Source organism: Apostichopus japonicus, chromosome 8, assembly GCF_037975245.1.
Source record: "Apostichopus japonicus isolate 1M-3 chromosome 8, ASM3797524v1, whole genome shotgun sequence".
NCBI classification, from domain to species: Eukaryota; Metazoa; Echinodermata; class Holothuroidea; order Aspidochirotida; family Stichopodidae; genus Apostichopus; species Apostichopus japonicus.
The window spans coordinates 42363733-42386228 of NC_092568.1; the positions used below are offsets into that span (position 1 = coordinate 42363733).

Below are 22496 nucleotides of genomic sequence, written 5' to 3' on the forward strand. Positions count from 1 at the left end.
AGAGAGAACTTACTGTTGATACATAGGTAATAGTACAGGATCTAGAGAGAGAACTTACTGTTGATACATAGGTAATAGTGCAGGATCTAGAGAGAAAACGTGAATGGATTAGAGTTCTCCTTAACACTAAAAACTGGGTGATGTGTCGCTGTCTGCTGGAGACACAAATATTCCATTCTGTAACATGAAAGCCCTCCATCTCAGATTCTAAATATTACCAGGTTACTTGTAATGGTGTGTTTGGTTGTTTGATGACCACGTTAACCTATTCCATGTGAAGGATGTAATGGGTAGTCTGTGATGTCATCAGTGTAAATGTTGTACAGACAGCTTTGTTTATTAATTTGCATCATTGTCATGATGGTGTGTCCCTACAATGTTGTAGTGCTTGCCTTGTGGATTGTTTGCTAATTATAGTGAAATGTCTTCCACAACTTTAGTTCTTAGCATTTCAACATTCCATTTGATTTTTAAGTTCTGATATGAAAAAGGCTTTCATATCTTCTCATCTGGCTAAACATGACATCAATGCTTGCTTTAATTTGTTGTAGGAGATTGATTTTTACCTGTTGATGCAGAAAGTTTGCCTCTGTTATAACGATTCTGTTTTGCTGTGGTTAAATTGCGGTAGATCATCCAGGGAATCGAATGATCCTTGAATCGTGGTACTAAGAGAAGTTTCATGATACCTATCGACTCGTACTCTGACGAGAGTTGTCAGGCCAATCAGGAAAAGTGCAACTAACCTTTACAGTTTTTCATTATTGATTATTTTCCTGTCAGTGTTTTGACATTTTTATTCAAATTTCATGAAGGCTTTAAAAATTGTTCAGCGAATTTATTTAAGTATGAGTTTAATCAGCGCCCTAATTGGAAGGTGAACTGGATGCTTATATTATCCTTGTAACCACTGCATCTATAGACATTAACATTGACTAGTTACTAAAGTCAAGTTAGCATCGAGGAGAGTAAATATCAATGCCTCACCCTATCAGCTGTTTCCCGATGGTGTCTTACTGATGTTAGACAATCATAATTTTTTCATCACTGTTGCCAGCTTCTCAGTAAAGTTACTATCAAAGTTTAGAGAACAAATCACCACAGACCTGCCATCCACCTGATGCCCCCGCAATATTCCAGCTGAATTTTAACTATTATTATCATTAATATTGCTCGCTTGCATTTTCTAAAACCTTGAGACAAAATCTTACTGCATCATCAAATTTAACACTTTTACACACCTCGGCCGATTTGTCACATTTCTGCCAAAATTGCCAACGTGCATGGCTGAGGTATTGATTCCTTCTGCAGGAGATTTATAACAGAGAAAGATAGAAATAACTAAAAGGTGGCAAATATTTGCATCAGCGTGAGTGTTGACTGCTTATTTTGTCAAGCTAGATGGGAGCAATTAACTCAGTGGCACGTCCAGTTACCATACTCATGACTGACTACAGGGCAAAGATCCTCGGAAATTCACAGCCCTCAGACTAACTTGTCAACCTTAAGAGATGCAGATGTCAAATGTCCTAGCTCTGGTGGTATACAGTGTGAAAGGAGATCTGGACAAGTAGTGTGATAAAACCGAGGAAGAAAACTCCACCAGATTAGCTTTTTAAGAGAACTTCTAAATCGATTTGATATCTGACAAAATGTAAATACATTTGACATGATTGTTTAATTAGGTTCAGTCTCACCCTTTTGAAAAAAAAAACAGCAATGGAACAATATAAAGAAGTACCTTACTGATTAACAAGATTACAACTATAAACTTTAAACTATATAAATGTCATGTTGCTACTACAGTATATAGGGTATGTAAAGTTGTAATTCTCTTGAAAGTAATGTTTAAGAATAATATTCGATAGCGTTTCTCTACTTCATTATATTAAACTCATATATAAATTGCTTTTTCGTCTTTCTAAATGTGCAATGTTTGGCAATTAATTTTGTTACAAATAGTAAATTTTCAAATTTCTTAAACAGGATGTGTCTTTCTGTGAAGTTTTCACTCTTGTCGATATGTTCGACATACTAAATAGGTCAAGCTTGAAAATGAAAGCTAACTTACCTATCAAAACCACTTTGCGGTTAGAATCTGGTCTTGTTTGTTGCAAGTTACCGCTACAATTATTCCACAGCAGTCGCTTCTGGGTTAAACACTTTTTGATATGAAAGATATTGATTTTCTTTAAACAGAAATACACCTCTAATTGGTTATGCTCTGTAAATTTAATATATTGCTTGTACAATCATGTAAAAGGTTTTTATTTCCCTGATTTCTGTTTTATCTGAGCAGTTTTCCAAGTTTGCTTATTTCATATGAAATAGTTTATTTTTGAGTGGTGTATTACTTCTTGAAGGTTGTAGCTTTGTGATTTTGATTCCTGCTCATACTTGTCAGAGTGGGGAGGGTATTTTTTATAATCATTGTCTTTATTATAAGCTATTTTGCACAAAACATCTTTTTGTAGCTGAAACTAACACAGAGGGTTTGGAGAGGTTAGGGTTAGGTTATAAAGTGTGGGCACTGTGTAAGGATACCAATGTTCGTTACATCATTACCATGGAAACCAACCAATGTCCTGTACAGGGGTGTTCAAAAAAAGTAAATGTGCATATCCAAGTTATTATTTAATTTTATTTTTGTTAAAATAAGCAGATATTTTAATGAGAAATTTAAAACCATAGACAAAACAGCACCTTGTTGGAAACTTGTATAAATTTATGGCAATTTGCAGACTAGATGTGTTACCTTTTCCAATGTCATGGTCGCTTAGAGCTTTTGAGTTCATTAACAGTAACACTGTATATTTCAAGTGTTACTTAGTGTTATTTTGGTGTTATTTAGTGTTATTAGTGTTATTTAAGAGTTATTTTGGTGCTTCTCCATAAGAAACTACTATAACGATGCAAATAGCTGTGTTTAAGACTAAATACACTCTAGTCAATCAGATGCTGGGCCATTCTCTGGAAAATGAAACTGGCATGAAAAAACTAAAGTATCAGGACCAACTGTTATATTTTTTGTTTGAGTGGGGTACCTCAAGTTTTCTATTTCATTTTTTTTTCATTAAAATTACAACCATAACATAAATTTGCATAAATTTGCATTATTGTAACATTTAGCCAAAATTTGTAGTTTTTAACTGTATATTTGTTTGTTCTACATGAGTATCTAGAAATAATATTTCAGTTATCAACTATCACGTGGAGGCAGTTATACATGGGTTAATTTATTTCATTCCTAAAGCAGAGGTTCCTGATCTTCAATTCTTCGTTAATAATGGGTGCTAATTAGCATAATTTTGATGTCACACACGTGACCAAAATAACGCAAAAGTTTTCATTAAAAGTAACTGATGTGCCTTATGATGTCCACACTTGATATGCTACCGTTCTTGATAAAGACTGTTAGTTCTGCAAAATATCCAGTCAAATAATTATTCCTACTATTAATTATTAGCCTCTAATTAGTCGTCACACACGTGACCATCGGTCACGTGTGTGACATTGAAGCCCCAAGTTGAGCATTTAACAAAACTAAATGGACTAAATATTGTTAGCAGACTGGTTTGTTATGTGTGTGGCCTGACAACAGTGTAATATGCAAATGAAAAAAGCTACATCTGATGAAATTGTAGCAGCACTGTGGACTTGGACTGTTGTTATGTCGTGAGTATGTGGCATAACAACAGTGTCATGCAAATGAGAAAAGCCTTATTCAATGAAATTGCAGCAGCACTGTGGACTTGGACTGTTGTTATGTCATGTGTGTATGGCATGACAACAGTGTTATATGCAAATGAGGAAAGCTTCATCCAATGAAATGGCAGCATCCATGAAAATGCAGAGTGTCACACACGTGACCTAACAATGTCACACTCGTGACCCTCCAAGTAGAAACAGTAAAACTGTTTTAAAGTAATTCCTATGGAATATCAACATCAGTGCTGTTCTGTGGGCATTACTAGAGTCACATTTGCACTGCAAAAATTGATACTATGCAATGAAAATTCAGAATGTCACACACGTGACCCAACAATGTCACACACGTGACCGGATTTTTTTAGATTACAGTATGAAGTATTATGCTAATTTTTAGAGGTGAAATATTTAGGTGAAATGTCTTGTTAGAATGAAAACACATTAAGGTAGAAACATGAGAAATTAGGGTTATCCAGCCCTCTTAGAAACTGAGGAATTTGTTTTTTTGTGCAAAAAAGCCAGTTTCATTTCAAGCCACACACGTGACCTACCTTTATAAAACCTCTGCCAGCACATGAATGTTCTGATTTTGGCTAAGCTATATGGTTTTGTAAAAGAGTCCCCCTAGTGCATACTTAAGTACTACAATCAACCCAACTTTCTTTGCCTAAAAGTAGTTACTTAGTGGTAAAGTGCAAATCTCCCCATTTTTCCGTCACACACGTGACCGAGAATGGCCCTGCTAATGAACAGATGCATTTGGATTCATCTTAGGTTGATATGATCAGAGGAAAAGTGTGCCTGGGGGCTTGGCTTCTGTTGGGTTGCCGTTAAGATTCTGTGGAAATAAGTACACAAGCATGCTTCAAATATGAAGTAAATTCAAGAATGTCGTTAATTTCTTGCCATAGATATTAACATGGCTGACAATAACAATCTTAATTATCCAATTCAGCCCCAATCTGTAGATAATTAGCTGACAACAGTTAAAGGTCATCAAGCATCACATTTAAGAGATTAGCTTTTGTTGTTAGCTGTTTAATTCTATAAATAGAAAATCTCATAATTAAGTGTCTATTGTTCAATTTAATCTTAGATGGTACAGTAAGTACAGATTATCAATACTATTAAAGCAGAGAATGGACAGACTGCTGTGTTACATTCATGAATACATAAAGATGATACATTAACAATCCAACATGGTAAATTGTGAGGTAGTATGGTGGTAATAAAACAACTAACTACTGAATGGATTCCAAGAGAGATTATCAATACTATTAAAGCAGAGAATGGACTGACTGCTGTGTTACATTCATGAATACATAAAGATGATACATTAACAATCCAACATGGTAAATTGTGAGGTAGTATGGTGGTAATAAAACAACTAACTACTGAATGGATTCCAAGAGAGATTATCAATACTATTAAAGCAGAGAATGGACTGACTGCTGTGTTACATTCATGAATACATAAAGATGATACATTAACAATCCAACATGGTAAATTGTGAGGTAGTATGGTGGTAATAAAACTACTAACTACTGAATGGATTCCAATTGATCAAACACTCTATCAGGAGATCATCTTCTCTCCAGATGTGGAATTTATCAGACAGATGTACTCTACAACCTAAACAACCTAATATGGCTATCTTTATTATAGGTATCTTTATTATGGGTATCTTTATGATGGGTATCATTAGTATGGCTATCTTTATATTGGGTATCTTTATTATGGGTATCTTTATGATGGCTATTCTTTATTATAGGTATCTTTATATCGGGTATCTTTACTATGGCTATCTTTATTATGGCTATCTATGTTACGGGGGGGGGGGGGGGGACTCAGATCCCTGAGACAAAACCAGTATTACTTTGCTGAGATCTCAAATATATTTTATTAAACATGACAGTCATTTTTTTTCATGTTTATTTCTGTTGTCTCTGACATGAAACACTCTTAGCAACCCCAATTACAATGTTATTAACTGTTGTCTCTGTCTTGTAACACTCTTAGCAACCCCAATTACAATGTTATTAACTGGTGTCTCTGACATGTAACACTCTTAGCAACCCCAATTACAATGTTATTAACTGTTGTCTCTGACATGAACACTCTTAGCAACCCCAATTACAATGTTATTAACTTTCTGGTATTTCCAAATTGTCCCTTTTTTTTCATTATTAAAGTTGAGAAGGGTTCTTTTTAAGGGCCAATCAGATGCAGCTGAAGAATTTATGAGATACATGATCCTACTATAGTTAGGCTGATTACTGAAGAAGCCATCTGTTTCTGGTTATGGTTCACCATTATGTAATATGACAAGTTGTTAGTTGGGTCCCTACAGTATGTAGTTGTCACAAATGTAATGTACTTGGCTGCTAGAACACATATGCCCTGGGGCCATATTTAGGTATATATATACTAACTGATAAGAGGTATTTAAATCCTGCAAGTGTAACAGATATAGGAGAGATCCATATCAAGAATTATGTATTGTGGGACCACTATTAATGATTATCTCTTTATACAAAATGATTATGTTTCTGACTATTGAAAGTGCAGTAACAGTTTCATAAATCTAGAAAGGTGTCATGATATGATGCTAATTCTATGGTACTTAAATTATGGTGCTATGATACTTTTAATGTATGCTGTTATAATATTTATAATGTGATGCTATGGTACTATTATGTGATGATATGATTCTTATAATAGTATGATACTAAAGTACTAATTATATCAGGCTCTGATATTTAATATGTTATGAAATTTACAATATAATGCTATGGTACTTAAATATGATACTTAGAATATGATGTAAATGATATTTATACTATGATGGTATGATACTTATAATATGTTATGATATTTATAATATGATGCTATGATAGTTGTAATATGATGCTACTAACTATATCATGCTATGATACTTATAATATGTTATGATATTTATCACATGATGCTGTGGTACTTAAATATGATGCTATTATTTTCATGACATGATACGAAACCTATGATACCTATAATATGAAGATGTGATAATTTATGGATACAGCGCAATAAATATTTTATCATTTGATTTGCTCTTTATAGGTAGTACCATTGACAGGATGGCCTATGATCAGAGATACGATGGTTTATGCACTGGCAGTGGTTACTCTTATGCTTGTCATATATGATGGAGAAGTAGTATGGTGAGTATGGTAGTAATGCCATTTGTATGATACATGCATAGAGGTTTTTCAGTGTTCTGGTAAACCATACTGTTTGCACTGGTAGGGGTTGCACTAATGGTTATAGGGTTTTCAGTGTTCTGGTAAACCATACTGTTTGCACTGGTAGTGGTTGCTCTGATGGTATGATACATAAATAGGTTTTCAGTGTTCTGGTGAACCATGCTGTTTGAAGTGGTAGTGGTTGCTCTGATGGTATGATACATACATTTATAGGGTTTTCAGTGTTCTGGTAAACCATGCTGTTTGCACTGGTAGTGGTTGCTCTGATGGTATGATACATACATTTATAGGGTTTTCAGTGTTCTGGTGAACCATGCTGTTTGCACTGGTGGTGGTTGCTCTGATGGTATGATACCTACATAGGTTTTCAGTGTTCTGGTAAACCATGCTGTTTGCACTGATAGTGGTTGCTCTGATGGTACGATACATTCATAGAGGGTCTTCAGTGTTCTGGTAAACCATGCTGTTTGCACTGGTAGTGGTGCTCTGATGGTATGATACATACATTTATAGGGTTTTCAGTGTTCTGGTAAACCATGCTGTTTGCACTGGTAGTGGTTGCTCTGATGGTATGATAACTACATAGAGGGTCTTCAGTGTTCTGGTAAACCATGCTGTTTGCACTGGTAGTGGTTGCTCTGATGGTATGATAGCTACCTTTGTAAACCATGCTGTTTGCACTGGTAGTGGTTGCTCTGATGGTATGATACATACATTTATAGGGTTTTCAGTGTTGTGGTGAACCATGCTGTTTGCACTGGTGGTGGTTGCTCTGATGGTATGATAACTACCCTGGTAAACCATGCTGTTTGCACCGGTAGTGGTTGCTCTGATGGTATGATACATACATTTATAGGGTTTTCAGTGTTCTGGTGAACCATGCTGTTTGCACTGGTAGTGGTTGCTCTGATGGTATGATACATACATTTATAGGGTTTTCAGTGTTCTGGTAAACCATGCTGTTTGCACTGGTAGTGGTTGCTCTGATGGTATGATAACTACATAGGTTTCAGTGTTTTGGTAAACCATGCTGTTTGCACTGGTAGTGGTTGCTCTGATGGTATGATACATACATTTATAGGGTTTTCAGTGTTCTGGTGAACCATGCTATTTGCCCTGGTAGTGGTTGCTCTGATGGTATGATAACTACATAGGTTTCAGTGTTTTGGTAAACCATGCTGTTTGCACTGGTAGTGGTTGCTCTGATGGTATGATACATACATTTATAGGATTTTCAGTGTTCTGGTGAACCATGCTATTTGCCCTGGTAGTGGTTGCTCTGATGGTATGATAACTACATAGGTTTCAGTGTTTTGGTAAACCATGCTGTTTGCACTGGTAGTGGTTGCTCTGATGGTATGATACATACATTTATGGGATTTTCAGTGTTCTGGTGAACCATGCTGTTTGCACTGGTAGTGGTTGCTCTGATGGTATGATACATACATTTATAGGGTTTTCAGTGTTTTGGTAAACCATGCTGTTTGCACTTTTAGTGGTTGCTCTGATGGTATGATACATACATTTATAGGGTTTTCAGTGTTCTGGTAAACCATGCTGTTTGCACTGGTATTGGTGCTCTGATGGTATGATACATACATTTATAGGGTTTTCAGTGTTCTGGTAAACCATGCTGTTTGCACTGGTAGTGGTTGCTCTGATGGTATGATACATACATTTATAGGATTTTCAGTGTTCTGGTGAACCATGCTGTTTGCACTGGTAGTGGTTGCTCTGATGGTATGATACATACATTTATAGGGTTTTCAGTGTTCTGGTAAACCATGTTGTTTGCACTGGTAGTGGTTGCTCTGATGGTATGATACATACATAGAGGGTTAATTATCAGTGTTCTGGTATGCAATGGTTTACACACTAACAGTGATGTCTGTCGTAAATGCCTTATGAAGAAGCTATCTGTGGATGTCTTTAATGAGGGGGACTTTGGCTGCTCTGATGTTAAGAGTTTAAGTCTGTTATTTAGCTACAATGTTGGTATTTATAATGGTAGCAGCTAATCACTAAATCCAACTGGGAGTGGGTTAGGTTCTAAGTAACTGCTGTTATTTTTCTTAAATGGGAGGGAAAGTCCTGCCTTAAAAAAAGTTAAAACGCCCAGTATATTTGTAGCTGTCTTTAATGAATGTTTACTGTACCACAATCTGATGCTAACATTGCTTGGAATACTTTCAATGATTTATTGTTAAAATAAGAGTTGTGGTTAAAGTTTGCTCTTAATCTTATACACTAAAACAGATAGAAACAACTTGGAGATATTACTTCTTTCTTTCTTTTGAAATTGTGAAAGTTTTTATTATTTCTAATAATTTTGAAATTTTTAGGTTACAGTACTAACCAGTGACTAAATCTCATGTTCAGCAGTGGTTATATTGCTGTAGATCACCCATGCTTAATGTGGTTAGCTCTCCTTTGGTCTTCATGTGGCTTTATGAATATTCATTAAAAGGCAAACAACTTATATTACACCAGTGGGGCCCACTGGTGTTGATGAATGCCCACTGAGTGGGCATTCATTAACTTGCAAAATGATTAAATAATGCATTTTTAGGGAATGAAGACATTTAGGATATCTTACATAGATGAGGGTGAATATTTTTATATTTATATATTTTAAATAATCTGCAGTTATTTATACTGGTGTTTTTAGAGTTGGGGTTTGTTTCAAAGATCACCACTTGTTCGAACGTTACGGAGGTGGATTGGGGGTGGGTGTTTTAAGCCAAGCCATTCATTGTTCTGTTGATGTATTTTAGTATGTATGGTCTCTATTGGTTGGTAAGGTATTCCCATGCAAGGGACATAAACAGCAATAAAGGTACCATGAAATAATGACAAAAGGCACAAACTTTTGATGTAGTATAGGCTTTAAGAACAATTTCGATCAGTCTAGTTTGTATTTTGTACCACTTTTGTTTCTCGATGGAAAGTATTCTTCAAGTAGTAGAGGGCTCATCAATCAAAGTGGCTGGACTACTTAGTCTAGCACACTCCATTAGATCAGCACATCAGAAGCAATAGGAAACTGAACAGAAAACTTCAAGCCTTTCATGACTTTAAATATCACATTTTGTAATTCAAGGACAAATGGTGCTGAATGTTATACATTTGAGTCTCTGTTCTTTGCATAAAGTTAACAGAACTGATTGATTTACCTCAACTTATTTGTTCTTTACAACAAATGGATTAACATTTAGATGAACAAATAGGCCTCAAAGCCTGTGGTCATTTCTGCAGCAGTTTTGAAATCCTGGATTTAGATTGTAGTTGTACATATTATTGTAAATCATATTGCCTGCCTGTCATGTGATGTTTGTTTCCATCTTTTATAGGTATGAACCTCTCATCATGCTGATTATGTATGCTGGCTACATCGTTCTAATGTGGTGAGTATTACATAACAGTTCTAATATAATCCTGTACCATGGTATATAACCTTGGGTAATATGTTTCATAAGAGGAGGAGGAGGGGGTAAAAAAAAAATTGGTTTAACTTAGAAAGGGGACTATCAATCTTTTAAAAGCAGTCAATTTGCCACCAACACAGTGAGGATGACAAAATGCATTGCATTCCTATTTAATCAAAATTGTGGGTTGAAGTAGCCTCTGCTAATTCCCACGTATCTCTGTCAGTAAGTCAACAGCCATGGCTAGAAGAGTGCGTGGTCAACAGCCATGGCTAGAAGAGTGCATGGTCAATAAGTTTTGGCTAAAAGAGTGTATGGTCAATAGCCATGGCTAGAAGAGTGAGTGGTCAACAGCCATGGCTAGAAGAGTGCATGGTCAACAGCCATTGCTAGAAGAGTGCGTGGTCAATAAGTTTTGGCTAAAAGAGTGTATGGTCAATAGCCATGGCTAGAAGAGTGAGTGGTCAACAGCCATGGCTAGAAGAGTGCATGGTCAACAGCCATTGCTAGAAGAGTGCGTGGTCAATAGTTTTGGCTAGAAGAGTGCGTGGTCAACAGCCATGGCTAGAAGAGTGCATGGTGGGAAGAACTGTTCCAAAATGTTTCCATCAGTGCACAAGAATTTATGAGTTTTAACATTTGACTTGGATACAACTCCAGTCAGTTAGGTAGAGGATTGGCTGTTTGTGATATTTTCAAGATTAATAGTTTCACATTGTTGTATCGATATTTGAACTTAATGCAGGGCTTAACCATTAGTTAACTCAATGCAGGTCTTAACCATTAGTTCTCAGCCATAGGATACAGGTTATATCATTCACAAAATATAGTGTGATTTAATGAATAAAACATGGTTACAGTGGGAAACACCATGGGATACACAAACATGAGAGTAACATGTGCACAATGGAGACCAGCATGGGTATGTATCCACCATGGATAAGTAAGCCCTAACTGCTTACAATGGAAGCTGCATGGATATGTTAGCATGGACATACCAGCATGGATATGTTAGCATGGATATACCAGCATGGATATACCAGCATGGATATACCAGCATGGATATACCAGCATGGATATACCAGCATGGATATACCAGCATGGATATGTTAGCATGGATATACCAGCATGGATATGTTAGCATGGATATACCAGCATGGATATACCAGCATGGATATACCAGCATGGATATACCAGCATGGATATACCAGCATGGATATACCAGCATGGATATACCAGCATGGATATATGTATGTTTATAGTGGAAACCACAATGGGTATACCAAGGTTGATTCATACAATATTTACTAACATTCATACATAAATATGTTAGTGTTCTCTGTATCGCTGTGAAATATCATCAAAAAGTCGTATTTGACTTGTCATTAGAGATATGATCTTACGTTTATATGATTAGTACTCACAAGCTCTAAGATACATCAGTCTAATAATAAGGACATTCTTGATCAGCTTGATTCTAATGGGTATGTAGCCATCTTTTGTGCTGTCAGTGTTAGTTACTACCATCCTACCATAGAAATGTTGCTGCTGCAAATTTGGAAGATGCCAAACTTTTTGATCATGCATTTTTATTGGCTAGACAAATTGCTTGCTTCATACTGCAGTAGCATAATTAGAAACTGAGGTCTTGTTTTAAGTTACCTTGTTGCTATATATTCTGCACAGCAATACATCTACACTACTGAGTAATTATGTCAAAGGTCAAAGGTCATTTCATATGCCTCGAGCAATGGCTGTAGGTATGTCAGAGAAAACCAGCTGAAGAGACTGCGACAGCTGAAGAGACTGACATATTATGTCAAAGGTCATCTTTTTGTGCTAAGTGCAGTTACCATGGTGATGCCATGCATATACATTGGCTAAAAGGGCAGTCAACAGGACTGTGTGAATGATGTGTTATCAAATTTTGTTGCCATAGAGAATGCACTGCTGATACAAATATCTCAAAGGACTTCATATAGGGCTATGTAAGTGATTTGATGTCAAAGGTCATGTAGGAGTGCTGTTTACAGCTGCCATAGAGAATGCAATGTTTATGCAAATAGCTCAAAGGACTTCATATAGGGCTATGTAAGTGATTTGATGTCAAAGGTCATCTGAGAGTGCTATCAATCAGAGATTCAGTTATTTTGTACAAAACGTTAACATGTGGGATATTTAAACGAGTGTAATTATTTCTTTGTATGTTAAGATTCAAACCATCTACTTGTTACAGGAAGATGGGAATTTCTTTGTGTTTTCCCTGCTTTTAAATTCCCTTCAAGGATGCTCACAGTTTGATTCCATGGAAACGTTTATATGTTAGTACAGACGTACCTGTATCAACTCTTGATAAAATCAATCAATACGTTCTTCACGCAGAAGTCTTCATCACCCCAGGAGAGCCTTAAGCCAATGCTCAAATTATGAATTTCAGCTGGTTTGTTACGAAAGTATAGGCTGTTTCCAACAGTGTTTGCCATTTGATAATCACTTTAAGGTGAATACTCAAGCTGTGGAATAAACCGAATCATCACATATAATGGAATAAAGCAATTGCCTCTTCTTGCATTTAAAGTAATATTTCTTTTGGGCAAAAAATAAGGAGGAGAAAAACTTACAAAGGAGAAGTAACAAAAACTATTATTCTAAGATGATTTTTTAATATGCAGTAGATAATTAGGTTCAGGGGGAGGCATAGTGACTTTATTCATGTAATATTTAAAGACATCCTAAGGCAGAGGTCTCACGTTATTGAGGGAAATGAGCTTTAAAGTGACACAGAGAAACAGTTTGGTTTAATACAGGGATCTGATATTTAAGGTAACAGTCAGATGTAGTATGTGATATGTGATGAATGATCAGTAACATTTAGATTTGAATAATAAATGTATTTATATATTGTGACTACATTTCATGCAGGTTTACACTCACGGCTTTAAGTCCTTTCCATATCAGTTACGGTTACCTATAATTGATTGCAATCAGATAAGCATTTTAGTTGCATTTCCTGATTCATTTTTTTTGTTGCATGTAGTGGTGTGGTTTGAGAACAGATGTACATTGGTTGCATGCAGTGGTGTGGTTTAAAATAAAATAGCTCTTTAAAGTAGCAATAGTTCAAGATTCACAGTCTTCTTTGGGAAGAAACAATGGGTAAAGGTTACAAGAGTTTAATTATGTAAAGTTGCCCAAACTTATGGACATATCTTTGAAATGCCACATCTCAAAAAGTGAAAAAAAGTGTCACTCTTGAAGGGAATCATAATACCGGCAGTTTTGTCAATATAGAGGCTTAAAATAAGATTTGTTTGCAGTGGAGTTGAAAAGTCTGCACATTGATGGATGACTGTGTTCCTACCGTGTATTGTACATAGATTGGACAATGAAATGAAATTACACCTAGGCTATGTATGCATGTGTGGCTCCATGGTTTAGTCACAAAGTTTTAAATATACATTTTTAATCTTCACATTGTGGTAACATGGAACACAACCGAGGACATTTTTGGACTGACATATTCCTCATGAAATGTTTTTTTGAAATATTGATGTTGTATGGGGGAGTGTATGTAACACCTGCTTGTAAACATGATAAGTCAAAAGTACAACTTGGTTGAACTTCATACTTGGTAGGTAGATCCTGCTTGGTGACTGCAAGAATCCTATTGAAGTTGGTGGAGGTCAAAGATAACTGCTAAAGTACCGCTTGGATGAAATTCATACTTGACAGATCCCCTTCTGTGCAAGAACCCTTCCTGATCACTTACTGGTCAACCAACACTTAACCTCGTTTTCAGTTTGCTGTTATATGTTATACAAAATGTGGCAAGGAATAATTAAGCCAACTGGCTCTGTGATTGGTTTTCATGTTCATCTGGAAGTTAACATCAAAACTAAATATACAGGATATGTCTTTGACCTTTGACCTACCCATCCTGCTACTCCTCCACCTCCCTCCTCCCCAGCAACGTTTTCCATGCCACCTTTCCAAAAACATTTCAAGCAAGAAATATGAGGTCTATTTTGATGGACTGTCTTGAATATCAGGATAAAATTAATGGATTTGATTTCCTTGCATAAGTGAATATTGTGCATGGCTAGTTTTGGTCAGACTGGGCATTGCCTATTGATCAATCATTTGGTTAGCTGGCAAAATTAATTAGTGTAAATGGGTCAGTCCATGCATGCAGATACCATTGAACAATAAGGTTGAGTAAGATTGAAATAATAGGCAATGAGAATACATTGTCGTCATCTAGCATATATACATAGGCGTAGGAGGCGGGGGGGGGGGGTGCAGCCAAGAATTTTTCGGGCACCTACTGAAAGAAAAATAATTTGCAATGTGTTTTCAATGGATAAACTGATATTATTATTATCATTATTATTCTAACGAGTTCCCCAATAATTATAACCAATATGGAAGGGTAATAACACATCCAATAATTGTATGTTATTGGCATGCGGTGTAATATTCGATGCATGCTTATATGATATGCACATCAAGATGTTGAACCACGCGAAAAATTTTGGTTATATTTTTCGGGCAAGTCGTTACAGCCCCCCAAATCAAATTGGGCTCCTACGCCTATGCATATATATGTATGTCAGAGTAGATTTTATACATTAAACCATTGTGAGAAGAGTACTAAATGCCACTGCAAGGTGAATTTACTGTAAAGCTCCCATAATAAAGAAACATTTTTTGAGTTGTCTCTAAATATTTGCTTTTATTTTGAAATTGATGTATATTATTTTAAGAGACTATATAGTATCAACAAGTGAGGTTTGTTTCAGAAACTCTTAAAATTATACTTGCTAACAGACTACATTTGGTGTTGGTGTAAGGTTAGAGGTAAACTGTACTATCAGCAAAAATGTCTCCCTATGTTATACTTGGGAGGGGGGTGTGAGTTGGGAGGGACCTGTAAAAATGCCTACACCGGCCATACATTGGCAAATCGGAGTGTTATAGCTCAGTGGTTTACGCCGGTGCCTTTCAATCATAAGGTCCCCGGTTCGAGTCACTCCCAGATTGATGTATGTCGTCCAGTTACAGAGTTGTTGACAATTGACAATTCATAATCATGGACGTTAAAAATATGAATGTAAGAGACTGACTTAGGTCAGCTTGCGGCTTTTATAAGCCAATGAGGCTTCTTCGCGAGTTCCTGCTTGCAGGAGGATCTAATACTTAAATCTACCCTCATGTTTCTGTTGGAAGCTAACATGATCATTCTCATGAATATTAATCGGTAGCCGTAATGTCAGACAGCCTTCATAATGCCTAATAAGCTTTCATAATACACTGTGTATGATAGCTTCAATATTCAAGGCAATGATGTAACAGAAGCATTCCAGTAATGGCAACCAATTGAGGAGCTTGATTAAACTTTGTGATTAACTCTGACGAATGAAAGCAATCAAGCTGAGGAATTAAGACAAATAATATCTGCTGGATTAATTTGTACAACCTTGTTACACACCCAGCATGATTACTATCATTTTCCTGAGAGCTATGTAGATCTTATAAAATATATTTACTTTGATAGTCATGTATCCTAGTGCTCCAGTCATGAAATGTCAAACACAGCCTTCTTGAAAATGTCAGGCAGGTGTCAGCCGATGGTAGAGATGTTTGACTTAAAGCTACCAGCATGGTAATTAAGAACCTCTTGGTTATTTGACATTAAAGAATCAAAACAAAGACAGAAGCAAGTTGCACTGAGTTGAGATATGTGTAATTCACTAGCATAAAAAGATACTTTAACACTCTAACAAAATCTCCAGCTACAGTACTAGAAGTGAACTTCAGTTAAGTGTAAGGCAAACAATGCTGATAATATATGAATGCTATGGTAAATGTAAGTTGAATATAGACTTCACAGACTAAAATAAAATGAAGAATTTAATGAAGTTATCCAAAAGCTAATATGCTAATGATGCTTTGCTCTTATATTGAAGGTGTGGGAAGACTATCATACAACAGTTGTGACATATTCCTTAAACATAACTGCTGAATACTATTATTATATTCCTTAAATTATGTAGATTTGGTAGTTTAATAGTCAATTGTGCTCAAACAGCAGTACAAGACCAAATACCCTTACTCCTTATCAAATCAGTTATTTATCAGCTGAAAGAAAAAAAGGAGGGTCTTGGCCTCACTTGATATTTGAAATTTTTGTTCTTTCTGGTTGTGGTCCGTGAAGGACATAAATTTGTATGTTTATGTTAGATGACTTTGACATCCCTGAAACTGTTGAAAAGAATTTGGAATGTTTCTTTAGGTGCCTGTACAAATTATATGGGACATTGTCATATAATGAGCTTGTTTTTTAAGTTGTTTACGGTTATGATCATATTGGTTAATTTTATGGAACGTTTGCAAACAACTAGTTACTTGTTACTGGGAATAGAAGGGGCAAATTAGATAACTTTCCTCTTCAGTAATAGGAGTTGCTCTGTCAATAGCCAACAATTAAAGGATTACATTTGCACTTTCCTTTTCCTGTTGTATTGACTATATAGATGACAATTAGTTTCTATAGATCTGCTCTTTGTGGTTGGATTGCGAAAGTCTGGCCAGTTTGGCCAGACTATGGCAATCCCACCACAACTAGTTGTGGTGGGATTGTGATAGCCTGGCCAGTTTGGCCAGTAGTAGTCAACTCCACTTTGAACTTTGTCAAGATGAATTGTTAGAATATCTTAACACCTCTACAGCTGCAGTGTGCTGTCACGTGAAAAGATCAAATGCAGTACAAATCAATTTGTGGGGGTACTTCAGGGCAGGTATCGGTGTCAGCATTCACACCACTATCTATTTGATCTTCTGATGCCAGAATAATCTGCATTAATTGACAGGCATATCAGTTGAACTTCATCCACCAAATCACAAAACAGAGGTCTCGTTTGGGAAAACATTCTAATTGTTTTACATGTTTATCTTGTCTATATAATCCATCTTCTGTGAGTCTTAGGGAAGAAATGAAATGATTAAACATTACTTGATTTCTTATGTGGTAGCTCCAACATTTATTGTAAAATTTTGTTTACCACTTATTGAACGTTCTTGATTAGACTGCAAGATTCAAGTTTCAATGGACCCATGCCAGTTGGACCAGTTTCAGTTGATTGGAATCATCTTTGAGACAATCTTTGAAAGTGATATGTTATTTGTTTAAGTAGGTTTTATTCATCTGAATGGCTGACATGTATTGAACAAATTGGATGATTGGTTTCAAACATCATGATTTATAAATTACATTAGACTCTTGACTAACAAAAGAAAATAATATTCTGCTCCTCAAAAAGGTGTTAAAGTTTGGTGCTTCTGATATCACAAAAGAATCATTATATATCAATATTATATACATATATACCTAAACATATTAAAACTTGCTCTGATATTAACTGATTTACATCTTGTCCTACACTTATGAACACTAAAAGTTTCCAGTAAATGTGAAATATTTTATTGCCAGATATAAAAATGGTGCAAATATCACTAGCTGTTTCTCAAGAGTAGAAAGATCTTGATGTTGTTACAGAGCAAAGAGCATTTCTTGAACGTTTGCTTGGTGACCATTATTTGTTTAGCTTCTAGCAAGTGGGTTGCTATGCAGCTCAAGTACACAAGGTTTATACTGTGCAATGTGTTGAAACTAGTAGTAAGAAAACCATAGAATTGCATTGATAATTCTATACAGCAGCATGTTTGTATAACATTCAGGATTGCCATATGTAATGACTTCAGTATGGCTTACAGACTGTGTACATGACACCTGTACACCTGTGTGGTTTCTTCATGAGATGAATCTATTTACAAGCTGGGACTTTGAAGGAAGTTTGCAGTAAAAGTCCTGAAGGCTTCTATGCTTCTAAAAATATCATTCTTGATTGCACATTAACATTTTGAAAGAAAGTAAACATGCTACACTATCTTCACACAGTGCTACTCTATCATCACCTAGTACTAGTCTATCCTCACCCAATGATATTTTGTCTTCACCCAGTGCTAGTCAGCTCTCTTCACCCAGTGTTAGCCTATCCTCACCCAGTGCTAGTCTATCCTCACCCAGTGCTAGTCTATCTTCACCCAGTGCTAGTCTATCTTCACCCAGTACTAGTCAATCATCAATGCTATTTTGTATTCACCCAGTGCTAGTCTATCCTCATCCAGTAGGCCTACTAGTCTATCTTCACCCAGTGCTAGTCTATCCTCACCCAGTGCTGGGGATGATCTAGACATTTTGCCCCTCATATTACTAAATGTGAATTGCCTGATTTAATCACACAGCACTGCTGTAGCTAACATTTTTATGTGCTTTTTGGCTGATTGCCATTTTAACACTTGCAAGATTGATAATCCACGTTCTTGTGGTCAGATTGCGTCAGGAGACTGTGATTTTTGTTACCAATATTGCTGGAAGTAATTGCTTTTGTGATTAATATCACATCCTACTATGGTGAATTATTATTTGAGATGGTAAGGCAGTTGTTATGCTAGGCTCAGTGACAGTTGGGTGGGTTTCTTTTGTGTAGCATACAGTGCATTACTGTATTGGTTTGGCTGAATATCAGTTGACAGCATTCGAGGACAGTTCGAGTCTGTTACATAACATTCATTAGGAGGTTGGATGAATATGTACATCTTGTGATAGTTTGTAGTTGAATCTGTTCTCAGTGTTATGTGACAATTAAGCATGTTGTGCCCAGTCAGTGACAGGTTGGACAGTTGAGTCTGTCTCTGCTGGCCTGACAGACTCATTCAGTCATGCATCATTCGTTGGTCAAATAGCACAGACAGTCAGTGACAGGTTGGACAGTTGAGTCTGTCTCTGCTGGCCTGACAGACACATTCAGTCATGCATCATTCATTGGTCAAATAGCACAGACAGTCAGTGACAGGTTGGACAGTTGAGTCTGTCTCTGCTGGCATGACAGACACATTCAGTCATGCATCATTCATTGGTCATATAGCACAGAGGCAGCCAGTGACAAGTTGTACAGTTGAGTCTGTCTCTGCTGGCATGACAGACACATTCAGTCATGCATCATTGGTCAAATAGCACAGGCAGTCAGTGACAGGTTGGATAGTTGAGTCTGTATCTGCTGGCATGACAGACACATTCAGTCATGTATCATTCATTGGTCAAATAGCACAGACAATCAGTGTTAACAGTCCAATGTAAACAGCCCATGCTGTTATCTGATACCAGACAATGTTAACAGCCAATACTGTTATCGAATACCTAATGAGAGACAATGTGAACAGACAATGCTGTTATTTAATACCTAAAGAGAGACAATGTGGACAGACAATACTGTTATCTAATACCTAATGAGAGACAATGTGAACAGACAATGCTGTTATTTAATACCTAAAGAGAGACAATGTGGACAGACAATACTGTTATCTAATACCTAATGAGAGACAATGTGAACAGACAATGCTGTTATTTAATACCTAAAGAGAGAAAATGTGAACAGCCTATGCTGTTATCTAATACCTAAAGAGAGACAATGTTAACAGCCAATGCAAATCTAATACCTAAAGAGAGACAATATGAACAGCCCATGCTGTTCTCTGATACCAGACAATGTTAACAGCCAATACTGTTATCTAATACCTAAAGAGAGACAATGTGGACAGACAATGCTGTTATTTAATACCTAAAGAGAGACAATGTGAACAGCCTATGCTGTTATCTAATACCTAAAGAGAGACAATGTAAACAGCCAATGCTGTTATCTAATACCTAAAGAGAGACAATATGAACAGCCCATGCTGTTATCTAATACCTAAAGAGAGACAATATGAACAGTCCATGCTGTTATCGATGTACAAAACAACAGAACTTGTCGTTGTCACTCAACAGTTGTTTATGTTTCTGGCATCTGAGACATTGCAAAGATCACATGTTAAGAGACAACAAGAAGGAATAGTGCACTTGTAGATAACATCCTTCCTCTTTATTGCAAACAATTCTGCTCTTTCTCAAACCACCTGATTTATAAAGGGAGGCCTAGCCAGGGGAAGATATAAATAGACATGTGACTCAAGAGGGCAATGTTAGAGATCATCCAACTCTGCAAGTGCTGAAAAGTAAATAATTGTAGGATGTGTTGTTATGATATTAATATTTCACTAGATATATTGCTGAATGTGTTCGTTTTCTATCCCTGATCTATTTTATGTTACCTTTGTTCGACTGACACAAAAGGATCTATTTTATGTTACCTTTGTTCGACTGACACAAAAGGATCTATTTTATGTTACCTTTGTTCGACTGACACAAAAGGATCTATTTTATGTTACCTTTGTTCGACTGACACAAAAGGATCTATTTTATGTTACCTTTGTTCGACTGACACAAAAGGATCTATTTTATGTTACCTTTGTTCGACTGACACAAAAGGATCTATTTTATGTTACCTTTGTTCGACTGACACAAAAGGATCTATTTTATGTTACCTTTGTTTGACTGACACAAAAGGATCTATTTTATGTTACGTTTGTTCGACTGACACAAAAGGATAAAAAAGATGTTCTGGATGATGACAAGGGTGTCAGCCTGAATATTTTGTTTTATTGGAATCTGCAATGCAAAAGAAAGCTTGGTGCCAATATCACTATTAACCAGACTAACAGAAAGAAAAAATATTACAAACAATTCTTAAAGTACAGTTCATAAACATATTACTTGTTTGTACGAAACAAACTATACAGTTGAAAAACCTTCTTCATCGTTTGAAAATTTGCAAAATATAGCAAATTTCTCAAAGGATTCACTTCCTTAGACCCCCAGGGGGACATAACATCACAGCCCCACCCCCACTAATTCAAAAATGGTGGCTGGACCCCTGAACAAACCCACACAGGTATATTCAGACAGATGGAATAATTTGTACCTTCCATTTATCTATCAATAACTGTCAGTTTCATGTATGATTTTGTTCCTAGCAGTTTCACATTTTAAAGAGAATAGACAAGAAGTATGATTATCAGAAATTGCCAAATGTTAACCTTTTTCAGACATTATTTCGTGTTCAACTGGTTTAATTCATAAGAAAGAAATCCACTTATACCTCATATCTTTCTCTCTTATTGTTTTTACAGGTTGAATCCTAAATTATACCTCAGAATACAGAAGCATACTGAAAAGAGAAAGGCTAAGAAGCAGAAGGATGCTTGTAATAACAGTAAATCAGCTATACAACTAGAGCAAGGTATGAATATCTCTCAGAACTACACAAATATTACCCCCCCTCCCTCCTCTCTTCACCTCCTCCCATTTCACCTAATAAAGAAGCAAACTTAGCACCTCATGGGTTGAATAAAGGACTGCTCATTTTATTTGTTGTGCTGCTTTTATGTTACAGTAATCAAAACTTTCTGTCACATTGCATCTAAAGTAGGTTCGTTGTTAAAGAAACTTGAGCTCAATGTGAATCATCCATTTCCAGTTTCTGTCAAATTAAAATAATACAGAATATAGCCCGTTTTATTGATTGTGCTGACTTAGTTTTTGAAAAGTAGGGAAACTGTCCCGAAGCATACTCGGTCTGCCATTGTATGAAACATAATCATAACTTTGATGGATTAGATCGGTTTTAGGCAGTCAGTGAACCCCTGACTATCCAGTCAAATTGATTTACCAGCCTTAAATATATGATTTTATATGACAGAAATATGCATATTATAGTGATAGTTAAAATGTTACCAAGCATTTACCAGCCGCAGGGAAGGATGTAAATATGTTAAAAGGCTCATGGAGTTATTGATTAATATGATCTTAGCTGTGTTATAGATTACATGTATATATTCTGACTGATTAGGCTCATCAATAATGCAAATGCTGACAATTTCTGGTACCATACAAATGCATGCATCCCTCAGTATAAGGCTTCCTAATTTGTATGTATCAGTGTTGGGTGGGTGAGGCAATGAAAGTTCCTAGTATTGCTTTCAATATTTATGCTGTTTAAGATTTCTCTGAGACTGAGATGAAATCCTACAAAGTTTATCTACTCTTTTAGTATTATACTAATATTATTAACAGCTGCCCAGAAAAGTCTGTCATGCACTCATGCAGTAGGTCATGGGTCATGTG

General features: G+C 36.1%; 1 protein-coding gene across 1 annotated transcript in view; it reads left to right on the forward strand.

Annotated features, from left to right (window-relative positions):
- LOC139972098 (sodium/potassium/calcium exchanger 4-like) overlaps positions 1-22496 on the forward strand; it is a 117922-nt gene that overhangs the window by 71933 nt on the left and 23493 nt on the right. The window contains exons 7-9 of the mRNA XM_071979031.1: positions 6808-6908; positions 10301-10354; positions 21503-21612. Coding sequence (XP_071835132.1) covers positions 6808-6908; positions 10301-10354; positions 21503-21612 — 265 coding nt within the window. The remainder of the gene's footprint in view (positions 1-6807; positions 6909-10300; positions 10355-21502; positions 21613-22496) is intronic.